Source organism: Barbatula barbatula (assembly GCF_947034865.1).
Source record: "Barbatula barbatula genome assembly, chromosome: 21".
Classification (NCBI taxonomy): Eukaryota; Metazoa; Chordata; class Actinopteri; order Cypriniformes; family Nemacheilidae; genus Barbatula; species Barbatula barbatula.
This window is the reverse complement of record NC_136784.1, coordinates 8,714,800-8,740,899: the sequence shown is the minus strand read 5'-3', so window position 1 is coordinate 8,740,899 and position 26,100 is coordinate 8,714,800. Positions and strand designations below refer to the sequence as shown.

The 26,100-nt window shown below is 37.8% G+C and overlaps 1 protein-coding gene across 1 annotated transcript; it reads right to left on the bottom strand.

Annotated features, from left to right (window-relative positions):
• Nucleotides 1-12,554: 12,554 nt before the first annotated feature.
• sem1 (SEM1 26S proteasome subunit) lies at nucleotides 12,555-15,895 on the bottom strand. The gene is made up of 3 exons (XM_079485464.1): nucleotides 15,735-15,895; nucleotides 15,116-15,209; nucleotides 12,555-14,104 (listed from the first exon to the last, which is right to left on the bottom strand). The coding sequence occupies exons 1-3, from the start codon at nucleotides 15,808-15,810 to the stop codon at nucleotides 14,062-14,064; spliced, it is 213 nt and encodes a 70-aa protein (XP_079341590.1). The 5' UTR covers nucleotides 15,811-15,895; the 3' UTR covers nucleotides 12,555-14,061.
• Between the last annotated feature and the right edge of the window lie 10,205 nt (nucleotides 15,896-26,100).

Here is a 26,100-nt window from a genome sequence, read left to right as displayed (position 1 = left end):
GAAAGGTGCTGGTAAACACTGTCCTTAACAGAAACACTATTTACAGACTTATTATTTCAGCGGTTTAGCCTAGTAGCTTTTATCTGTGACAGGTAAAGAGAGAGCACCTTCAATAAGCTCTGGGCCTGTCATTGTCGCTGACAGCCACGGATGCGACGGGACACAGGCTGGTTTAGCTTTCCCTGAGTGCATACCTCAGACCAGCCTGAAGCCACATGGGCATAGACTGCCATTTTCACAGCATGTGCTCTTTACAAAGTTTTAACCCCCAAGAGACTGCAGAGTTTCACACTTGAAGAGTTTTTCCATCAAAAATGGAGAGGGGGGGGGGGGCGAGAGAGAGAGATGTTTGAATCAGCAGGGAAGTCTACATGTGCTGAATGAATGATTCAGAACCGTTGGCAGGATACCGCTCAAACAGGGCTGAGTGAATAAAGGAGAAGTGATTCAGTGCCTGATGGATGTCACCATATCACTTGATTTATTCCAGCTCAGGAGGAGGTTGAAAATGCATCATGCTGTTTGTATCCATCTCATGAAACAGAGATAACCTGTGAATCATCTCAATCAGATGAAAACCCAGCTCAGTTGTAAAACATTTTGTGTTCGCCAAAAACATTGGATTCCAAGAAATCCACTCCGATTCAGACACTTTAAATTCTACTGATTCACCTTTTATAATGTAACGTTTTTCACATACCACTATGTGTGATGTCTTTAAATTCATGTTTCTTTTTTGGCTACATATATAGAGTTATAATATTATTTAGACACATATTATATAGTAATCATTCAGAAAGCATGAAGGTTCTGAGCATGGCCACCACAACAAACAAACCTGGAACATTAATGTTTATACAGATCTTTATTGAACCAACTAAGTGAACAATAGAATAAAATGTTGCAATACAAAAGCTACCAAAATAAACAAATCCAAAGAATAATGCTTACCAATATACTCTAGAAATGATTTTCATAAGCTTGATTAATTCACACAATCCTCTTATTTTTACTCAAAGGCCCGCAAATAAAAATGACGGTCACAGGCAGAGCTCAAGCCATGATTCTCTAATAGTTATCCGTTAATAGCCGAGATGCAGCAATTTATCCATCCTCAAAGTCACACAAAGCAGGAGAGCTGAATGGCACAGGCAATTACAGTGCATGTGTACCTCTCCCGGCGTATGGCAGCCCTAATAATGTGTGCCGCATGACCACATGCACTCCGCCAGGAACGCGGCCCGGGTGGTTGCCATGGCAACTCACAATCTTTTTGGATTTACGCTTGCGTATCATTGGCCGTCATTATGTATCATTACAAACATACATATTAATGCAAAAAGGGGTTGAGCCGCGCTGCCTGAATGGAGCAGCACCTGAGCGGAGCATGGCCTGTTAAGATGTCTGACCCTTTATCCTAATGCAGGATTAAAAGCGCAAGATACCGCTGTGTAATCCACATCCATTTCAAAGGGAAACACTTTGTTTAGAAATCATCTGAACTGTAAACTGCAATTAACAAACGCCGTGAATTATTAATGAAAAAAACAAATTCACTTTTATTTAAACAGCAAATTAGTTGTGGCAAAATCAGCAGTGTCAGAAGTCATTAGAAGTGTTTGCGAAGACATTCTCATTTGTTACGAAACTATAACCTGCTTTATGTTCAAAGCTAACACATAATGAATGAGCAACACCTACCAACAGAGCGAGATTATAATGTTTGTTTGTGCATGGAGGAATTTAGACACACCATCCTCTGGGGACATGTAATGCACTCCATTGTTTTCCTCACTGATATACCGTCAACTGAGGTGATATACAAAATCAGCCACCGCATCCCAGCAGATATATTTCGGAGTGTTATGATTTTTGAAGGTTTAACATCAGTGACACTTAATATGATTTACAGAAATTCCATACCATTAATCTGGTTAATTCAAATTTTACACAGAATATAATCATTTAACTGATGTGTCCTATAATATAACACAGTATAAGACCAAACCGATCCTTTTAATGTAATGACATTAAAATAAGAATGACTTTTATCAATATGCCACGCTGAATAACTGTCTGTTCCATCAAAAACAGCCAATCTTAATCACATAAAACTGATCTTCATAGAAAAAAGCTGAAAAGATTCAGCAAATGAAATGATTTATGTTCTACCATTTAATGCTAATATGCAAAAGCGAGACAAATGTTGCTTATTAAAAAAACATTATATGGCACAGGCATGAATTAAGCATAACAATAATTCTCAAGATTCTGTAATGAGAAATTTAACTGAAAATCAGTGCTTTGATAATGGGCTACACCTACAGTCTTTTCATTTGAAACCATAGGCCAGGGGTATCCAAAGTCGGTCCTGGGGGGCCGGTGTCCTGCAGAGTTTAGCTCTAACTTGGCTCAACAACCTGTCTTGAAGTTTCTAGTCTGCCTACCGAGACCTTGATTAGCTGGTTCAGGTGTGTTTGATTAGGGTTGAAGCTAAACTTTGCAGGACACCGGCCCTCCAGGACCGACTTTGGACAGCCCTGCCATAGACAGTAAAAAAGATGCCGGGATTTAGTCAAAACTAACAAGCCATGCCCACATATCTGACTCGAAACACCAAGGTCAGTGTAAAAAGAGGCTGCGTCCAAATATCCCCATTTGCGGTCTTTGCACTTGACCTCTTGACTACTTTCATGACGTATTTCCTGTTTTTTGTCCAAGTGTTCTAGTGGCCGTGAAGATCCCAAGTGAGCATGTAGTATTCTAACCCGATGGGACACATGTAGCAAGGGCAAACATGTAACGTAAATTAATGTGGTGTTTCTAATTATGTGATCAAAAGCTGTTTTAAAATACATAACTCTGAAGTTTTCACCAATAAAATGTGCAACACTATGTTTTACTACGAAATAATATGTAATATAATAAGATCAAGTCAGATTTATTTTAAAAAGTGCTTTATTTGTATTGTTTCAAAGCAGCTGTACCCAAAATACAAAAAGAAAAACAATAAATAAAGATATAACCTTAAAAAGTAGTAGTATAACTTACAGTGGAAAGCTTTCATCAATATCTCGCGAGACCCGGGCAACATGATGCATGATGGGATACACTTAGCCCTGAATACCACTCGGAAGCGGTATTCAAGATAGTGTGGGTTTATTGTGCATTAACGGCACTGCACTTTGATGTTTTAAGACATTGGACAGACTTACTTCCTGTCGCGTGCAAGCGCTCTCAAGTGACCAAGTCCGCAAGTGGAGGTATGCGCAGTAGTGAGCACGAAGTGGAGCGTGGTATCAAGGTCCTGTCCATATTCCCTAATGACTCAATCGTAAACGAAGAATTCATGTTACCAGACCCCTTTTTTATAACATTATGTAACATCTTACTAAAAACATACGTATTAAAAAAACGAACACTTGGACCTACATTAACGTGAGAAAACTGAATGAAAAATAACAGAAAACGTCTTTGGAAAGAAATATTTGAAGTGTAATAGGATTTTATAGTTTGGCTTCTGTCGCATTTGTTTACATGGTGAGAGCAGGGTTTATGACCTGTACTGCAGCCAGCTGCCAAGGGACGATCAAAGAGCCTGCAGCTTCACTTTTCAGGAGGTGTGAGGCACCCCTGGGTTTGATGCTCAGGGGATGAGTGTTGACATACCTTCAAGAAAAGGGGCTTGAGATCTACAGGATCAGCACCTTTACCATTCCCTATAGATATAAACACACTGTTACTCAAACCTAAGAATCTGGGCAAGATACACCAGGCCCTATGCTCTCAAATAGCATTATTTTACATTTACGCATTTGGCAGACGATTTTATCCAAAAGGACTTACATTGCATTATCCTATACATTTATACATAGGTATCTGCAATACCCACTGGTAATAGAGAGACAATCATCTTTAGTTATGGTACAGGCAGGTAAAAAATTAAGGTCAAATTATTTTTTTTATCTGGTTGAAATCAACCAGACTTTTATTTTGGCATGTTGTTGGGAAGACGCTTGAGTTTCAGTGTGTATTTGATGGTAGCTGCCCTCAAAAAGCGAAATGCTCGTAAAATAAACTCTGTGGATGAAGTTCACGTGCTCTTGTCCTTGTATAGTGAGATACAGACAAATCCATCAGTCACGCTTGTAGCATGTTAAACTGCATTCAGTCATTCAACCGTATACACACACACAACAAGCAGATGACATATTTCAATCAGGTTATCACTGTTTTGAAAGCAGTAGGCCCATTGGGAAAATGCCTGGTATGCCCGATTACCAATCCAGCAGTTAACATTACCGTTCACCCAGTATAGAGGTTATGCATTAATGTCACTTTCCCACGTGAACACGGCACCCTTGAGCGCCAGGACACGTTCCCCTGAGTGGTAAAACATACAGCAAAATGGCTGAGTAGAATAGGAGAAACGAAGAAACCAGGACTAAAACACATAATTTTTTCTGAAATTACAAGCAGCTGGACTCTACGATGACCCTTACGACTTCCCTGTGACTTACAAAGAAATCAGGTGTTCCTGGACACTGAATTGTTGCACGGGATAGCATTTCCTGACATTGTAAGCTGAATGTTTTGCCCCTCACGGGGGCACGTTCTGGCATGCTCACGTGGTGTTCGAAAGTAGAAATCGAAAGTGAAAGAACCAGGGGCATTGACTCTGCGTAATGCTATTGCAGTTTTTAACACAGCAAGACAGACCTACCATAGTTATATTTCCTAATCAAACAAGAACAACAAAACACTGCATTTAACACACTAGCAGTGATCCTCCCAAGATTCAATGCGGCGTGACGTTGATTAACAAACTGACAATCAAACACTGACAGCACATTGTCTACGGAAAGCACAGGAAGACTCTCGAGCTTGATCACGTTGCCATGGAGATGACGTGCAGGACACGGCAGGCTTTTGCCAAAGACAAACTCATGAAACGCAATAGAACCCATTATAATTTAACATTTTGTCCACACTGGATGCGACACGACAAACCCATTAAGAACAAGCAGGTTGTCATGTCGCACCTGTTGCGTGCGGTGTAAACACAGTGTCAGACATACATTTACGATATAGCGTATATAAATGTAAATATTCAGCAGTAAATCTGCCTTTTAGTGCATTTTGCTTTTATTACATTAGAATAGCTTTTTCTATCTACACACACCGCAGGTCTCCTTGTATGTAATTCGCCATGTTCTGTCAGCCATCATAGTGTCGAACGGGAGGGGTGGAGTGAGCGGTTGGTTGCAATGCGCAACCTTGCCGGTAGATATTACTGACTGGACCTTTAAAAGGAGAAGAAAGACTTTGACAGAAGATGGCCTTCAGGAAAATGCATTTTGTGCTCAAAATTCATGGAGACCGCAGTATTTTTCACAGCAGGCTTTCACCATCACTTCCTCCAGATATCCTTGGCACCTGCTCTCTACTTTATTTAGAAACATATCTCAAGTCACTTTATGAAGTGATGCATTCTGTTGACGTTTCGACTTCTTTAAAACAAAAGATGAGTTATATCTTGTTTTTGTACTTATTGAGAGTTTTGTGGTTTGCCCTCTTAACAATGAAAACTAAAAATATATGAAAGTTAATAATAGAAAATTAAAGTGCACTGATATATTGTCATAGACAGAATAGTGAGGAAAACATCTCTGTGTTGCAACTTCCCGGTAGTTGGATTTGTTGCCGGACCAAAAGACCTTTGACATTTCTTGCCCAGGGTTAAATTCTGCCTCTCCAGGGACAAACACATGAAGAAAAAGACTAAAAGCGTAGACAGACATCTTGTAGCAAATACCCCTATTTTCAGTTGTCTAAACCGAGAGTTTTAAAAATAGAACTACTTATAAACAAATGATTGAACCACTTTGTAGCTCTTTACCATTGGAGTATCTCTAATAATGGTCAGCGGCTGGGGACTGCAGAGGTCTCTGAGGTTAAATACCTTCTGTTTAAAGTAAGGTTTAAAGAGATGTGGTTTACAAAGTTTTGTCTATTTGAGATGTTGACAGTTTAATTATAGTCTTTTAAGTGGTGATGAGGATGATTGACATCATTTAATTTCTCCCTGATCTTTTTCGCCCCTTTTATGTTTCTGTTTCTTATCATGTCCTTTTTTTGCTACATAGTGAGACTGGTTAAATTTGAAAGAATTGTCACAGGTTGATGATAATATGATGAGGACTATTACAAAAAGGCGCTAAATATATTTGTATTTGTGTATATGTGCTGTATTGCTGGCCATCTTACATATTGGTAAACTTTCAGGCAAATGCACAAATATTTAACCTTGTGGAGATTTTTATCAACTTTCAGAAGTTCTGATATCTGAGTAGTATGACATATTGTATTCTGTTTCTCTTTATAATATTTCTTTTATGTTATTTTTGGAAAGATGTCAAACTAAATTAGACGGCAATCAGGTATACATGGTGAGGTAAATATAATTCCCCTGATAAAAACAGATTGAGCGTTATGGGCCTTGACAGACTCTTTGCTTACACTAAGGTAAATCTGTTTGAACAACATTTCACCAACTAACTCAGCAAGCCTGGCTCCATTCATTGCGCAAAACAATAAACAGCTCTGACAGTAGTCCAGCAACAGAATATGAACAAATCTAGCGAGCAGTTATTCTTTCCAGCGAGATCATTTTTTAAAAACCCAGAGCCTGACTGAACTGTTTACAAACCTATGGGATGGAGTGATGAGGGGGGATGAGGAATCACAAGTGATGCTGTTCACTATACATTTCATTGCCCACTTCCCCGACATTTACACTTGTATACATACAGCCATACACTTAGGTCACCTGAACCCACCCATTTCTTTTTCCAAAGCTCCTGAATGAATCTGTTTAACATCTTTCAGTTCAAATGAGGGACTACACTAAACATGCTTTGGGGCATACGAGATGGGCCAAAATTGCCCCTCCAGAGGGACGGGCGGATGCGCTGGGGCAGTTTGAGAAGGTCCAGGCAAGCAGGCTTTAGCCATTTTAAAAAACAAGAGCCCACACTCAGACCTGCAACCTGAGAGGATGAAGGGGACCCCCTTCACCTAAATGAATCCAGATGCTGCCCGCAAACACGGAGGCCGGGTTTTCAAGCGCGGAGAGCTAAAGGCTCAGGGCTGCATATGCTTGGACCGTGGATTCCTGCTTTTTCTCAGAGCTGCTGATCATAGGGGCTGTTCGTCAGCGTTGTGGGAGGGAAATTATCAGCCTCGTTCGTCTTTGAAACAAAACAAGAATGCCAGCAAATCTTTTCCTTTTCCTTCTCCTGCGGATATACCACCTGGCCACAAATCTAGAAACAGAGGCCATGCTTGAAATTTGGAAACATGCATGAGGGAAAATTTGAATACTAGAATATTTATGTATGTTGATGTATCCGCCAATTGTTAATCAATCTGACTTTTATATGATGATACGAATAAAAAGTGTAATTTCATTCATTTCAACTTGAAACAAATACATTTAAGTTTGAGAATTGAATTCAGCTAAATGTTTTATTGTCCCTCCTACATTATAAGTACTTACAGGTAAAACATTTTTGGAGTATCTATTAACAGAAATGCAATATAATATTCAAAACTGTCTTCAGATGTGTATGAAGACCTTATGAAGCGGTACATTTTTATTACCTTAGAAAACGTTATTTCTATCTACACACCGCGGGTCCCCTTACATGGAATTGTCCATGTTGTTTGCAAACTGTTGCACTGTTTGTCTGGCCGGGGGCTGCTTTAGAATTAGAATTTTTTTAATAAGTTTTACTTAACTTATTTAATTTACTTAATATATAGTCTCTTTAATCTTTGACCTGTGTTTCTCTCTCCTTTATCTTAAACGTGTGTTTCTCTGTGATAACCAATGTAGGTGTGTGCATGTCTGTGTGTGTTAGTACTTATTTTTGTATTTTGTGTGTGTGGAGTTGTGAGTCCGTATTTTGTATGTGGGTGTGTTGGAACCTGTGTGTGCGTGTCTGTCTTCTGTGTTTTCACATTTTTGGTTTTACTTGCATAACTTCAAATGTTTTGCCTATAGTAAAAATGGTTAATGTACAGCTGCTTTGTAACAATGAAATTGTAAAAAGCACTACATAGGTAAAGTTGAATTTCGGTTTCTACAGCAGCACTACACAGATCCTTTGACAAAGAAGTAAAAACGTGATGACATCTCAGTTCTGTGTCAGCCACAATATATGCTTCTTACTTTCCAACACTGGCCCTTTAAAATAAAAATGTATGAAGTGTATAATTCTGTACCTAAGGATAACACTAAATTATACACTGTATATACTGTGTTTGTGTATATATATATATATATATATATATATATATATATATATATATATATAGCATGCAAATGGCAGTCTTAAATTGCAAGACAATTATGTATTAAATGTACAACATCTAAGGATTCTTATTATTTTATACACTAAGGAGTCAATGGCATAAAAAGGTTAAAGATTTTAGTGCTTTGGGGCAGATAAAAATCACAGATATGAATAGATGCGCATCAATGAATAGCATTTTGCATTTTGGATGAAGAACAAAGAGACTGCATGCTCCAGTTCTCATGGCTACAGAGTGGGCCATGCAAAATACAAAACAAAAATCACCAAGGATGCCTCATGTTACATGTCACTCAATCCATTTCAAGCAAAACGAACAATCCTGCTCACTGTTCTGCCAGGAGTGATGGGAGCCTGTAACATGAGAAGACAAAAGTGTTTTCAGACTATAGAGATGAGCAATTCAAAATCAAACGAAAGCTATTTCCTTCTTTCTCTTCTGGTGTACTGAAGCTGACGTAAAACAGGAACACATCATGGACATCCTCATGAAAGTATGTTTTGATAAAATATTCTTCTGCAATACAATCTTCCATTTCAGACACACACATTTTGCTCCCCTTACAAAAATACTTCCAAACAAAGCAACAGGAACATTCTTACTAAATATCAAACTGCTTATCCAATCAGATAAGAGGAACCATTACATCGTCTAGTATACTTATATAGACTTATACATAGACTTAATAATGCACTGCTGTATTCAGACTCACGTTTTCAAAAAGCGAGACTCCAAAGAGTGAGATTCCACACACTCAGCTTCCCTCAATCAGAGGATATGTAACCCTACACAATAATTCAATGATTCAAACTTTAGTCTCTCCTGCCACGTTCAACAGTGTTCTGTAGCAGGGAGCCCCTGAGTAACATGTCACTTTTAATTCTGAAGAGCTGCGTGATGGCCACCAGACACCCCATCATGAAACACACACCAGCTCTTTGTTTGCTTATGTGTTTCTTTCATTTCCCAATCCCAAACACAGCAGTATGAAATAAACTGCACATTTTCCATTTCATTGCAGTAGGCGTTGCCTGCCTTGGCTCATTTTAAGGAAATTTGCCACTCAGAGGACAAACGGTTAAATTGAAGATGACTAAACGATGACTACATTTCCCAACACTAAATGAAAAAGCTTGTCAATCCCGAGTTTGCTTTCGAAACGAGGTTACGATTTCAGTTTTCCCATCTTGCATTCAAGACGAGAAAAACGAAGTGAATGGGTTATTAATTTTCCATGTATGAAAAATTAGCAGTGAAAAGGCTCGTTTTTTTTGTTTCCTGAAAATGTGAAACTGGCTTTTTATGGCGTATTCTCATCATGATTTATAGCGTATCATCAGATGTGTTTGATAGCATGTTAAACCACCTGTGTGTGAGAGATAGGAAGGGGCCACATCCAGGATTTGCTGGATTTGTGTCCCGCCTGAGGGAGAGATCTGGAACATTGCTGTTGTCTTGTGAGCAGACAGCCGCTCACACATGATAAATTGTTTCCGCGTTGAGCTTGTACTATAACCCTATGTCTCCGCCAGGCCTCCCAGCTCTCTGTGCATTTTTTAGAGCACCACAATATACTGTTGAACTTTACTTCCTTTGTCCCTGAGTCCACTGGGTCTAGACACAAGTTTAAGTGTAACCTTGTCTAAAAGAGTTGTCAAACATCTAAACACCTCATTGGCATAAAGAGATGCACCACTGTGTCTGTGCACTTTCAGATTTTATACAGACCAGACAACCTAATCTCACGGGAATTCGTAACTATTTTACGAGGTGGAAATTAGCCAATGTATTTAGTTACGTTTTTGCTGTGAGATTGTTTTGGACCAGACGAAACATAATGGTCTTTAGCATAGGCCTACTTGTGCTGATAAATTGTGTCTACATATTTCTTTACTAAATTAAAATTGCATTAAAAAAAATTGTGAAAAAAAAGCTTGTGTACAATGTTACTTAGAAACCATTCCAGGCTCTTTGAAATCCTTAAACATAAAATGCTTCGAGCTGTTAAAACATTTCTAATCTAACTCCCTCTCTATTTGTGTAGTTTTGACTTTTTAATTATTGTTGTAAATAATACTGTATGCATGAATCTTTAGGAAAGATGTGTCAAAGTAAGAAATAAGCATTAAAGCGAAGGAATAAGCCTTAAAGATTGTTGCTCCTCACACCTGAGAGGTCATCGAAAGTCTATCTTACAGTTATTGTGGAAATGAGAGTGCTTGAGCGATTGAGATGATTCATTAATAACAATTATCAAAGCTCTGCTAATTCACAGGCGAGGATTATATGAAGAGTGTTTAATTGCCCTAACAAATCTTGATGTGCTTTCGTCCTGACTGTCCAGGGTTATTAAGTGCAGTGGGTTGCCTTGATATGTTGTGCACGCTTAAAGTATGAAACAGAATAAAAACAATCCCTAATTGCTGGGTATCATTGCACTAGAAGAGCCCAGTAGGGGTCCACATAAATAAATAAATAACAAATGAAACATCTTTTAAATTTAAACCAAACCACTCTTGAAAATTGCTGGCATATTAATAATAAGACAGTTAACACCCATTTAAGCAAATTCAAGCAATTGTAATACAAAAACATATCCGCAAAGATTAGTTTTAAGTTATAGTGCCATAAAATTAGTTTTAATTTTATGAAAAACATAAAAAAGTAATAATTTTATGAAAACATGAAACTTAATAGGTCTACATTATAGCCGGTGGATTATCTGATAATGTATGATGACTAATGTAAATGTTTACATGCAGACCGGACCAGACTCCTTTTTATCATTTATAATTTGGTCATTGAACAATTGTACATCAAGATTCCATAGACCTTTAGTGTTGAGGATTTACATATAAAACATAATGTGAGGCTTTTTGCCTTTTCCCAAAGTCAATAAAAGCAATTTCCTGAGTGGAAGCTTCGAAAAAGCCGGCTACTTTTTTTAAACAAAATGACGTAAAATCTGTTGTTTTGTGGTGACTAAGCAAAACACTTCTCAATCTCAAATCTAAACGTCACAATGAGCTTTAAACGGAAAAACAGAAGAGCAACAGCGAACATGACAGTAAGTGATTTCTGTGTTCAGTGCCAATGTCCATACAGTGAAATAGGCTACTAAAGACATACAAAGAAATATGTATGGAAGGAATGGAGGCTGAAATGATGTTAACACACTCATACGCAGCTACACGTCTCCTTTTAGGGTCTCTCAATGGGAGAACCCTCATCTGTATCTTCAGAAGTTATTTTCCACCCTCAGTAAACAGGCCAGCCATTGTCACATGGAGGGCTCTCGTTATTATTTTTAAAGTAATTACACCTTATTATCTGTGTTTACTTTAGCGAGGGTGAGTGCAGGTGTGGGACAGGGAGCTGTGGGTGGTGGTGATGGGCCGCTGCTGAACAGTTGCCCCTGTGAATCATTTTTTTACTCGAGGTTGGGGCATTGTAGCTCTGCTCTGCCACTAATTTCAGACTCACAAAAGAAACGTGCAATTAGGCCTATTATTGCAGCAGCTGCGCGCTCCCTGCACGACAGCCCCCTGTCTTCACTTGGCTTGCGGTCGAGTGCGCCCTGGTGCGACCGCAACGCTCATCCGCGCGTGATAGAACAGTAAATAAACAAATGAGAAATTATAAAACATAATAAGAAATAGGATTATCAGTAAATTAAGGCGAGCAGTATGGTTTGCATATCTAAACTAGTTATGAGCAACATCGCAATTTATGACTTTTATCCTGTATACTTGCAGCCTGTGTTACAACATGAAGTGTTTATATCTGCTCTCTTTCTGAAAACTCGTATCTCCATATTTTGCGATTTTTCTTGCCATAAGTCGTTAGACTATTAGTCACCCTTTATGTTTCTCAGTGGGTTGTAAAATTGTTTAACCATCAGAAGAATTTAAAAAGTCCTGCCAACTTGGACAAAACAGTTTAGCCTATTCAATTGAGAATGAGTGGGTTTTTTTCTATTTCTTGAGAAACTGCTAATTTGGACATCCCAGGTTTATCCAGAAGGATATTTGTGATCATATGTGTGATATTTAATCTTTAGCATGGCTTTACTGTCAATGTTAAATATATCCATGTTATATTTTCACAGAATCTTTAACATGATGTAGGCTTAAAATGATTAGACAGAAAACAGTAAATAACTAAAAAATACTTCAGCTGGGGATTCATAGACTGGGTAACATTTAATAATTTGAATAAAAAACACATAGGGTCTATAAAAATGTCAAAGTAGATCTGAAACTTTAGATTTATTTTAATTGATTTTAGGTCAGCAGAGCAGCCTGTTGACAAAATATAATGGATTCAACATCACAAGCAATTATGGAAAGTATAAAAAATGATATAGTGGACAATTCTATACAGTTCTAAGGATTGTGCCTGCCTAACCATTCTCGTGAACTGTGAATTCTGACATGAAGGGAAGCCACAAAGACCCACCTCGCTCAAACACAAGAGGCCAATCTTCCGCCTTTGGGAACGAACAAAATAGCCTAGGAATCTCCACTGTTGCTCTCACTTAGAGATTTTCACACCTCAATGACTCTCCAACAATTAAAATAATGATCCAGCACAGAGCACTTATTTTGAAGGGCATGGGTGGATTTACATGTTATGATTGTGTGCCTGCAAGACGTGGGTGTCCCTGATGTCAAAAAAAGGAGGACGTAATCTGAAATTTGACATCAGGTCATTAGTCGCAGTCAACAACTGATCTTTTAAACAACATAGTTGAGCAAGAGGATGCCACCCTTCAAAACCGCAAACTTTAGCTAAACATTCTTGTTTCTAAACAGAAGAAATGTCCCTGAAACTGCCACCAAAGATGCCCTAAAATCTTTACAAATTACATTGTTAAAGTTAGTGGGTAAAAACGATGCACAGGAAGGAAGCTGTAAATCAGAGATCCAAGCGAAGCAGTGGTCGACTCCTCTGCAGTAGGAGATGCTATTCTGGCATCGATTTCAGCTTGCCACAAATCCAGAGAAATCATTTTGCTAGGGGACTGTGGCTGGGCAAATTGGCCTCTGGTTCTGTGTGGGACCTCTTGCTGTGAAGAGTGGGGCTCGGTCGGGAGTGGGCAGGCCCAGGCAGGACCGGTTGGGGCCTCACGCTATGACCACCTCCGTGCATCTGACAAACACTACACTGGATAATCTCCCCACCAGAGACTCTGCCAAGCCCCATGGGCCCAGAGGGAAGTGTCAGGGCACAGCAGAGCATTTTCAGCTCAAGTCCTCTAGCCCCTCAGTGCACGTGTGCAGCTGCATCTCGGTGAATGTTATACACAGATCTGCTCCCAGTCTAATAATATTTACAAGACTTTCCAGTGGTTTTCAGGGCTATTTGGATATATGTTTACAAGTACTGTATTGCAATTGTAAGCATGCAAAACAATGCAGAAAATTGAAAAACAACAACAGATGCACCAAGATAATAAATATAAAACAAACTGAAAAAGAATAGGGAAAACTTTTTTTTATTACAATTATTAACACATGTTTGGTATACGGGGAAGAAAAAAAACACATTGATATCTGGTTTTGCAACTGACCATTTTACAATTTTGGGCTTCTTACAGAAGTAATAAAACAATTCGCATTTAATATTGACAGCCTGAACTGACAATATTTAAATGTGGAAAAATTTTATTTTAGTAATCCATTGTTATGAGGTCTCCATCTTGTATCCGTGTTTTTCAAGCTCAGCTCTGCGAGTGAAATAACAAAAGGGGAACAGTTACAAAAAAATACAATACATTAATAAATAGATACGGAGTAAAACATTTTACAAGCTTGTGAAATAATCATAAGTGTACAAAAACAGTTATGCTTTTTTTAAAACATTTTTTACATGTAATTATTCAAGATCCAAGAATTAGGTCACGATCAACACAAATGTGTGAATACAGACTTTTGAATTCAGAAGGATACTGTGATAAATACATAAACAAGCTTTTTGGCTTCAGGGAAAACAATTTATGATGTGTGGAACATGAGGGAATAAATATGGACCAAGCACAATAATATATTCATTGTTCTACTTAATATATAAGCATATTTAATGGATATATTTGGTGAAGTCCTCACATGTAGGAAAGTTTGCAAATGTGGTTTGAGGCCACCATAAGTGTTGGTTAGCCAATGGAGTATTAGATTCCTTAGGGACTGTTTTCTTCTAAATGAGTGTAACCACACCAAATTCTTTAGGAAAAAGTGTTGGTTTTATACTAGGAGACGGCGCATTTCTAAACATGTTATCACTACTAAGATGTATTAATTTGAAAGAAGTGTATGAATTAAATTGTGTTTGTACTAGATTATTAAAAGGAACAGTTCACACAAAAATGAAAATGCTCTCATAATTGACAAAATTTTGGTTTCAGTTGACCTAAATAAATTCAAATTATTCAGCTTTTTCACGCACACAAACACATGATTCACTGTAGAGTTGAAATATTTGGATTTTTTTGTATTAGTTTTTATAATGGACGGATGTGCTTTTTGGACCGTCTTGAAGCATTTTTTTAATATATTTTAGTTTAAACTGAAGACAGGACGTCATATTAGTAATACATCTAATTCTTCTAGAATAGCGTAGAATACGAGTGAGTAATTAAGAAATAATCTTAATTTTGGTGTGAACATTCTCTTTATTTTATGTACTTGCTTCTACACTTGAAGTGTAACAATCTAATAAAAGATTACCATGTAAAACTTACCTCAACTGATTTGAAAAGTCGTCCTCTACATTGTCATCATCCCAGTTATCTTCCCAAACATGGGCGTCCTCGTCTTCATCCAAGCCTGTCCAGTCTGCGGGTGACACAACACTTATGACACATACATTCGTTTGTACATAGACTTGTTTCTAGCCTTTGACTGCGCACATATAGTGCACATATAGCACACAAAACGTGAAACAGCATTCTTGTTTGTTCATTTCTCTTAAATAGCACAAAGATCAGCAATGTCAGCCCATACTTCTAACTACTCAGTCGAAAGTGTCGAGTAAACAGGGCACTTTCTTCAACGTAAATACTCTTATTACGTTAGCTATAAAGACGCTAAACTTGCTAGCCGCCAATGAGAGTCATACTGCTGCTGTTGCAGTTTCATATCACCGGTGAACTATAATAACCGTAACAATGTATTGATGTACAGTATATGTTATTAATCTGCTTCGTTCCCAAAAGCTGCAAACAAACCATTTGCTGAATAACATAAATAATGTCTTGCCGGTTAGCATAGCAATGCTAGTTTGCTAGCTGAGTCACTGTGTTATGTGGACGTTTATTTACCCTCACATATAATCTCAAATACACGCTTTTGTTCACTTACCCTCTGCAGGGAATTCTTCAAACTCATCATCCTCTTCCAACAACCCCAAATCCACAGTTTGTTTCTTCTCTGACATGTTTTGCTAGTAACGCAGCCGTTCAACAGTTTCTCATGCACGCTCGTCTGAATACGAGATTAGCTTTACGCATGCGCAGAGCCGCAGTTAGCCTTGATAATACACAGTTCTTAGCTCTTTTACATGCACAAGGGTGTTCTCTGCCTTTATTATATATGAGCCAGCCAAACAGTTTGAAGTGTTTATTTTTGAAGGCTCTGCATAATGGTTGTGGCTGAATAGTCCTTTTTGTGTTTAGTAATTCTGTAAATGTTAGTGTAGTGCTATAATTTATTACCCCATCCAGCTTTTACTTGCAATACATTTTAAAGTAATTTAACTAAGATCATTAAAATCGTGTTCAGGTGGATTTTCATGCTTTTGTGAACAGTTTGTTTTTCTATTTAAAGCCGTGTTAATAAAGACGAATCCCTTTTTAATTTATTTATACACAGCATTACATATTGAAATTGCAATTATGCCAATAAAAATGGTTCGATTTAGCGAATATGAAATTCTGCATGAAACATGCGCAAAAAAGAAAAAAGGTGCAATCAATCTGACAACCACAGTCAAGAGCATTGTCTAGATAAAAGACCCCACTTACTCCACAAAACCACACGTGCTACAATGAAAATTGTCCTGTGGCTCCAAAATCGCTGTCAGATGACGAAAATCTCAACTGCCATCCCGGTTACTTATTCTATTTTCAAATTATTTGTAATCACCCAAAGTCAATAAGTAGACAGAGAGAGGAAGCGATTCAGAAAGGATGATGACGTGTACTCGTTTTAACTGACAGAGCTAGCTTATTCGCAACAAAATACAAATACAGCCCACATACAAGCAGAGACGTGGAGACAAGGAACGCTTCTGACATTCTGGATCCAGGTTTTCACCGAATCATGCATCAAAATAATCGCAGAAGACTAAAACCCCTTGGAATAAAGTGAAAGGATCTTTCCAGTCCCAGGTAAGGGCCTGGGAATCTCTTACGCAGAGCATACCTGAGACTGCAGTTACACTGTGGCGCCTGGAGTCTCAGGAGATGGGGAGGGGGGCAGACAGCAGGGCTGCCCAGACTGACTCGCAGCCTTTCTTCGTATGTGAGAATGCCTTTCATTGGCCCCTCCAGGACAGTATCGTACGGAATTCTCATAGAGGCTCCAACCTTGCCTGGCCAGTCTGGCAGTCTCACTTCCACCGGCCCTTATCAGGACAGAGATCACAATATGGCCTGAGGGGTCTTGGGATGGGGACAGGTGGGTCTCACAGGACAGAGGAGCAGTGGGGTGAGCAGAGCCATCATCACCCCAGCTCACATCTGACTGATCGCTGCCTCTGATTATTGACACGACTCTCCCTCTGCGAGTGAAAGTGACAATACAGCAGAACATGTTGCTTTCTGCTTTTCCGAGATCGTTTGATGAGATAACCGCTTCTTTTATTCAGCATTCTGTGCTTTTTCACGTGCAAATATGAAGATGATATCCTTTTTAAAAATAAGTTTGTTTTTATGAACTGCAATGCAAAACATTCATTCCATAATGAGAAAGACAAAAAATGATGCTTGCTTTCGAAAGAATATGGGTTTTAATTAAAAGATTCAGTTTTATCAAATCTGTAAACACCCAAGTCTAAATCTTTATGTTTTTTATGATTTTGATATATGTTATCATTTAAAAAAAGCATTATGCTTGTGTATTTCAAACTGTGTTTGGTGGGTTAAATGATGAACACAGAAAAATAAATGCAACACAGTTTTGCATTTCCTCCAACCCATCTTTCTACCTCCCTTATTCAAGTGTCTGTCAATAGGAATTTTCTTGAAAAGGCCTGTCAGCCGGAGCTTGAGGTACAGTTTGCCAACAGACTAATGACCCTTTATGGCAACACAGTCTGATGTCTGTCCCGGCCGGCCCCAGTAATCCTGTCCACCTTTGCAGCTTAGTTATGCTCAGGCTTAAGTTGCATATTTTGTATTTATCAGGATTTTGCTGATAAATGCTATCAGCAGGAGAGAAATGAAATATGGGAGGTCTATCTCAGATGGCAAGAACAGACTGTTATTTCAGTAACCTGTCACTGATATCTGTTAATATTTTATTTTACAATCAGACTATACAGCTGCAGAAAACAATAAGAGACCAAAAAAATCTGAATTAACGTGTCTAGGTAAAACTATTATTTTAGCTTCATTTTGTGAACTATAAAAATATCAAATACAATGGTTTCTATTTGCATTTATTTGCAGAAATTGAAAACTGGAGAAACAGGTAAAAATTACAGAAAATATGCTCTGTATTTTTCAGACCTTAATTACTGCTCATTTAAAGCTCATATTCACTTTTAAGCAATACAACAGTAACATTTGTACATATTTGTACATTTGTAAAAGTTTAAAATTATTAATTTATGTGATAACCTTGATTATTATTACAGTTTTTAGGAGTCTTCTCGTGCTGTCAGTCTTACACATTGCTGTTGGATGACTTTGTGTCACTCCTAAAGTTTGATTTGAAATTCAACAGACACTGGACTGGAGTGATCACAATACATCTAGAAATGCTGATTAAATTAAACTTCGGTCTCTTCATTTTTATGTTTAATTCTCATTATTATCGAACAAACATCCAGATTTCTCAAGATAAGACAGAGTCCGTGTTTTATGATTTAAATAATGTATGTTTTTCTGTTACAGTTCACAGTGTTATTCTGTTTTTATTATTTTGACAAAGGTTTTACCCATTCCCAAATCTTCTGGATTTGCAGTTATCCATCCAATAACAACATACTGAGAAACAAAGAACTCCATATAACATAAAATATACCTAGAATCAAGAAGAAATGTTTTCCAATGTAAGCACACCACTGTTTCAAGAACATCAGTCATGGCTACATAAACAACTCAAGGCCATATTCTGCATGTAACGTTAATTTTACTCATTATTTATATTAAACACTCTTCATAAAATTATTCTCAACATAAAATAAATAACTCGTAATGAAGCCAAGTGTAATGTTCATATTAACAGTGCAGAGGGAGTTTAAAAGTCAACGTTTTCACAGCAAACTAATTTTCAGACCACAATTTCAACAGGCTTTCTATCAAAACATGACACAAAACTTAATCACAATCATTTTTATTTTACATATTCCACTTAACAATTACAATAAAAAGTAGGTCTCAGTCCTACTTGTGTAAATAAAACATTTTTGTTATAACTGAAACTAAATTCTGGCGGCACTATTTTTCCGACCTCACATTACAAAAGTGCATTGTGATTAGTGACTTATACTGCAGGTCTCTCGCTCTTTTTCTCTCTTGCTGGAATGACGTTCTCAAGTGAATGTCGCTCATCAAGAGGCTTACGGAGTAAGTGATAAAGTGTTCCACTCTAATACCTGTCCGCTTCTCATCTGTCATCTATAAAGAGGATTGGAAATGAAGCAACATTCTTCAGGATATAATGACATCAAAAGCATACAGAAGGATATTGTAAAAACTATCAATGAAAAGGAGAAAATCTTCTGTTTAGGTCAGCTTTTGGCTTACACTTCATATATGACCAATTAAAATACAAATTATGCCAAATATTTATTAAATCTTTCATTAAATATGAAATTATTCATCAAAATAATGTTTTAATGTCAAACAGATATAACGTTGTATGTATATTTTCAGCCTCATTGACAATTCACAATGCAATATGGAATCGAGTCGTACCCTCACGTGACTACAGGCCCGGAAATAACCCTGATTGGGCTGATTGATCAATGAAGCTGTCCTTGTTTTCAAGCAAGGCTACTTTGCGGGCCCCTTCAGCTCTGGACTTTGTCCAGGAAAACCTCTAACAGCCACTTATTAAGTAGTTAGATCCACCACAAGGTTGTAGCACATGCATTGGTCACCTGGGTCTGCATCTGTTGCCCGAGACTCCATTGGTCAAGTGCTGGAGAGATAACATAGTGGGTATAATCCTCATTCTACTCCCTTGAGGTCCGGAGTAGCGTGTTTTTTCAGCTTGCCGGGTTGTTTAGAGATGTAATTATTAGCATTTTCGGTAAACATTCTGCGAAACCTCCAATGAATCTTTGTCCTCTTGACCCGTGTTTTACACGCTCAAAGAGAAGTCAGCGAACAGTGGAGGAGGCGTGTGTGTTTTTGTAACTCCCTGAAAAGTAAAATTACGGATGATGGTTTGAGTGAGACTCATTTTCAAGATAGTATGTATTGAGACGGCAAGGAGCATTTAATTTGAAGTTCACAAAAACAAGCTAGAGAGCAGTTGCCGGCTAATGGCTGATTTTATCAAGTTATGCACAAAAATACTCCAAACGTAAAAGCCATTATTATTGTCGATTGTTTATTTATCTGCTTCACTATAATTTATGATATTCTAACACATCCGTAGTTTCAAGAGCCTTTTATTAATATGAAATGGATGAGAATCAAATAGTTTATTTGCCTACGTGATCCCTGGATACATGTTTGAGTACCCTGGCACAAGGATCATACGCGATATGAAATGCATGTTTAAATGTATTGCATATTCAGCCATTAGCAAAATCATCTCAGTTCCTGTGCCGCATTTCCCAAATATGAGAAAAAGAATGTCTGGGTTGAAAGTAACACAGAGAGAATGAAGCCTCTTTTGTGTGTCTGTAAGTTAGGGCAAGAAACCAAGAATAATTTTCTAGAGTATCGCCAAAGGCAAAGCTTGAACAGCTCGGCCAATGACAAGCTTGGGGACCAGAGCGCCATGGTAGTCTGCAAATGAAATACTAGGGGGTGAAAGAGATTTAAAGTAGTGATTTGTCATTAGGACTTTTCAAAGGATCGTAATGCCAAGGGTCCAATTTATGGTTTTTATACCCAACCCCTTCAGAACACACATCAAGTTCTTTTGAGCAACATCTTATTTTCACTTGTAATAGTAGTTTACAAGAAATTATTTGCGTTAAGAGAAATGTATAAAATTATTTATGCTACAAATGGTGCTGACAAATATTCAATCATCCCACTGGACATCTCATGACATAGTGTATCTGTAACAGAGAATGAAAATTTGCTTTTCAGTCCTTCTGGCAGTGTGTGTAGTAAATATGTTTTGCATGGAACTGAGCAGATTGGGCAGATTTGAAAATCCTTCTCGGCATGAAATGCTTTATTTTAATTCATTTTTCTTCTATTAGCTTGGCAGCAGCATTTATTTTTAGCTGTGGAGTAGAGGTGGTGCCTGCCTGGCCATTGTTACAGAGAGATTCTCCTCCCAAATGCTATAGGGGCAGTGCAGAAGAGCTTTCCTTAGTCAGCCTGCCATGTAACTTCTTCCATTGATTTAAATGTAAATTACATTTATTTACATTAAATAATTTGCCCCGTTCTACAGGAAGTAATCTTTAAATCCTTAAAAATGTAAATCTAATCTAAATCTAAGGGTACAGATGCTGTCAGTAAAAAGGTATTTTCAAGACTTCACAGCTCTGAAAACAATTACCCCCAAAATGCCTTTGTGGGAACTGCAAATCATTTATATATTCAGCTGATTAATTTATGATTATGCTTATGATTATTTCAAATATGCATAATAAAAATATGCTCACATGATGGTTACATGGATTGCACATTGTGATCTGTGAGTTTACACAATCAATTTTAATAATCATAAATAAGTTGTTTTATTACTTATGTTACTCATATTAAATAAATGGATGACTGGCATTAGATCTTTTCATTAAATTTTTTTTTTTTACTAAATTCAACAAATTCTATTTGCGTTTGATAGGACGAGTGATCTGCCCCGGCATAAAAAACTACAGGGGATTCCCCATCTTTGCAAGGGTCTGGAGATAGCGTGACATTTGGAATAGCAGTACCATTTAGCACTTGTGTCCTTTTAGAGCAGCGTGCACAGACTTTCTAATTGTGTGTTTGCCCCAAAGTCTTTGCCCTAAGGCTCTGTGCCACTGAACACAGAAGGGAGTGTGAATGCTGTTAAACCTCCAAACATATGACTACACAAGCTGATGCTGGTTACTTTGGTTACTTGATTGCTTATGCAGTCAGTTTACTGGCATAAAACCTATTCTAATTTAAAAACAATTCTAATTTACTGTCAAGAGCCGCCTACTTAAGTGACAGACATGGGTAATGATTTTTTCCTTATTGTATATATTGTTGAAAAGTTTACCCTCAAAAATGCCCTCAAAATTTTTAATCTGTATATGACTATTTCTGTACTTATTGAGAAATGTCTCTGTGGTTTTCTATCCATAGATGTAAGTCACTGGGGTCCAAAGTTGTTTGGTTACCAACATTCTTCAAAATATCTTCTTTTGTGTTCTGCAAAAGAGAGACATTCATACAGGTTTGAAATGAGGGTGAGTAAATTATGAATTAAAATTTTTGGGTGAACTGTCCCTTGAAGGACAGTTTTATCTGAACTAGCAGATACTTTCAACAGTAAACTGATGTGGAAAAACAAAACTGTATATACATAGAATACTGTGCTGTCTCTCTGGGCTCTTCAAACAAGCCCATAAAAAACACATATAAAAAAATAATCCTCTTTTTTTTCCATGATACATGCACACTGTTAATGTAGTATTGAAAGTAGTTTGAATTGTATTGTAAACGCAGAAAACCCTTCTTTCACATTTACATGATTATCTGAACTCTCTAGTTTTGATGATATTGAGATGGTAAGGTGGGTTTGTAAAGATACTTATGGTATCATCTGCTGATGAGCACAAATGTGGCACCAAGCCAGAAACACAGCCATTTAAAAATTAAGAGATGATATCAAATACATCCAGTTTTTTGTCGCATCAGTGCATGTACTGCATAAGGATTTATTTGAACAACTGCTACTGACTCAAACTTTCAACACATCTTCTGCTAATCTCTGTGTGGCAATGCTAAAATGATGTGCATAATAAGCATTTATAGTTTTATGGATAAATGAAAAATTTGTAGACCATTTCTATGAGTTTTATTGTCTTATAAACTTAGCGTTGTACAGAGAAACAGAACAGGGGTGAAGTTGTTTTCCTCCTGAGACATTTTCGTGTTTTATGTGCACATGCCAACCTTCCCTGACAATGTTTTACAGCCTGATGACTCATGGCTTTTTTACAGAGCTCTTATTTATTTGTTTGCTCGGAGGCTGTATTTGGTAGTCTACGTTATTTTGAAAGGTGGTCACATCACATTGTGCAACGTTTTAAAAAACGTTCTTATTCTTCGGTTTCCATCACTTGTTCACTCTTTACGCCGACTACTTTTCATAAACCAAGGAAAGAACATTAAAAAGCGATGCCATTGTTTGGATAAACCTACATGGCCTGGTCATTGAAAGTTCATCAGAATGCACAATAACCAGACGGTGGTTTGGGTGGGCTGTAGGGTTTGTCGTGAGTCTCACGAAGGAAGAGGACGTGACTTGGATGACAAGGAGACCTGTAAGACAGCAGTGCGGGCCTCTGTGTCTTGTGATTGATGGTGTTGATGTTCTAAATTAGCCTCCGATAAGCCAAGTACAAGAATCATAATAGCAGGGTTTTAGATTAGTTCTTTAGATAGCAGGAAAGGGGGAGATGGAAGGCTTAATAATGCAATGTATTGGATCTCTACTGGTGGCTGGAGGCTTGCAAGAGGCACATCGCTAACATAGGATGTGAATAGCCATCCTAATGTGGAGAAGTATTTCAGAGGTCAGACAGCATCATTACTGCCAAATGCAGGTCAAAGCCCCACACTTGTTCTTAAAGGCTAGTCACTACATCTGGGAGGAACAAAAAGGCCTCTCAACTTACTAATTGTTCGGAGAGCCTCTTTAAGATTGTATTTATATGGTCTTTGATCACTCAAATCGTCATTTTTGTAGCGTTTTGCCAAATTTGAATGGTAATTACCTGTTTGTGATTGCATTCTTAGAAAAAACAATATACACTATATGGACAAAAGTCTGGGGACAGGTTTGACTACTTTAGTCATTTCCGTGAACACAAATCCGAATGCTATATAATAATAGAGAACTTTGTGCTGCTAATGTTATAGCAACAGTTTGGGCAGGATCCTTGTCTATTCCAACATGTCCCTGTCCACAAAGCAAGACTCAAAAGGAATGATTGATTCAATCTATTATGGAAGTGACTGGTCTGCATAAAGCCCAGACTTGAAACCAGCTGAACATCTTTGAACCAAACATCACCCAAACCCATCATTGACTTGTACACAGGGGTCATTTTGTCACTTCAGAACAGAACTAGGCCCTTCCAAAGACAGTTGCAACAAAGATGGAAACAATATTCTTTAATATGATATTGTGTGGTGTAACGTGAATATTTGTTTTGTTTTGAACTACTGGAAAAGATAAACATGTTTATTAGAAAAAGGCGTCCCAATACTGTCCATATAGTGTACTTTCATTGGTAGCCCTATAGTAACCGTAAATGCACACTACAAACTATTTAACAATGTTGAATAACATTTTTATTAAACAATCTTAAGCTGTTTAATGTCTTTCTTACGTTTAATTCACTCTAATTTCTGAATGATTTAAATAATTGTAATGCCATACTGTGATGCTCAATGGAAAACCAAACTGTTGAAAGAGAGAGAGAGGGAATAAAATACAGTGCAATTAATGAAAAAAATTATAAGCCCACCTGATATTTGAAGCCCATTACCGGGAAGATCAGTTTGGGAGACAAAAATGACCACTCGTAGCATAGCATGCAGGTATTTCAGGGGCTTTCAACATCGCTGAAGAGACATTAAAGAGTTTGAAATGATTAAACTTTGTATTGACCCTGCAGTTAAATGCCTGTGCTTGTCCATTATGTCCAACCCACCATCCAGGATAATGGGCATTTTTCAGAAGAGCCAGGGAGTCAAACTATACACTACATGAAAAGCAGCGTTAAGAGGCTGGAGATCGGTGTAATTAAATAAAACCCAACGGTTTACTGTGTACTTTTGAGTTAAACAGTGGAATACTTCGTTTTAAATACGCTGTGGGGCTACACCAATGTCCTTATGTTTGACAGCTGTAAAAAGGGCTGTTCAATTCTGCTGTTTAATGGCTTGTTCACAACACAGTGATTGGACCTCTGTGCACCTGGCCTGCTGCCTCGATGACAGCCATAACGTGGTGGTGCTTCATTTTAATAGTTTGTCGTAACATAAAACAGATTCCCTTAAACATTGTCTATATGCTCAGTATAACCATTTGCAAAAGTCAAAAACAAACATTCAACTCCAGAAACAATGGCACACATCACATAACAAGTCACACACGTCTTACTCATTTACAAGTTGTTTTACTAATTATCTTTATTAGGTCTTGTAAAAGGTCTGTGTGCATTGAGAACGCTGCAGTTGTTTGTAGATAATGGCTGCGCAGCTTCCACTGTCTGCGCCGGCGATGTGCTGATGTCTGTTGCTTCAGGCGTATTAGATTGGCATCCATTAAGAACCCTCATTGTTCGCAACTAGCCAATCCCTTTTCTTCACTCCCCATTTGCCCATCCCTCAAAAAGAGAGAGATAGCAGAATTCTCAGACTACTATTTCCTTCTGTGCAGCGGTGAAATCCAGACACCCCTGACCCCGGCTCTGTTTTCTCTAGTCAAGTGCGCATGTGTGTAATTTTCACCCAGCTGTCCGAGACAACACTGCCCACCGGATTCTTGGATAATTGTGATCGCTCTACCCCGGATGCACTAGGGCTTGCTGAGAAAATACAGAGAAAGTGTGGCTCATGCTCATGTAGAGAGACACCACGTCTGAACCTTGACCCTCCTCATGTAAATGAACAAGTACAGTGTGATACACAGACAAACCTTCATCCGTAAATACCAGCAATACAAATGAGAGCAAATAGACCACTTTGCAAGATGTAAACACTGCTGAAGAAGCACTTCCTGTTTCAGTTTTTATTTACATTTTTTATATTTTGTTGGTTTTTTTTGTTATCTATGTGTAATGTTTAAAAACAGACACAGGAAGTTCTTCTGAATCAGAGTTGGACCAGCATTGTTTGGGTTTTCTGAAGTGGTCCATGCAGCCTTGGATTAAAATAAGAATACCCCTTAAAAGAATGTTTAGTTTTCTTAATTTACTATTTCTAGGTATGTGTTTAAATACAATAATAATTTTTGTTTCATTGAACTGCCAACAACGTTTTTTATTTGCATTTACTTGCACAAAATTGAAACGGGACCAACTGGCAAAAATGACCAACTGGTTTTTATTTAGTCAGAGTCAGAGTCATTTCAGTAAAATTATATTTTTATATATGAAACA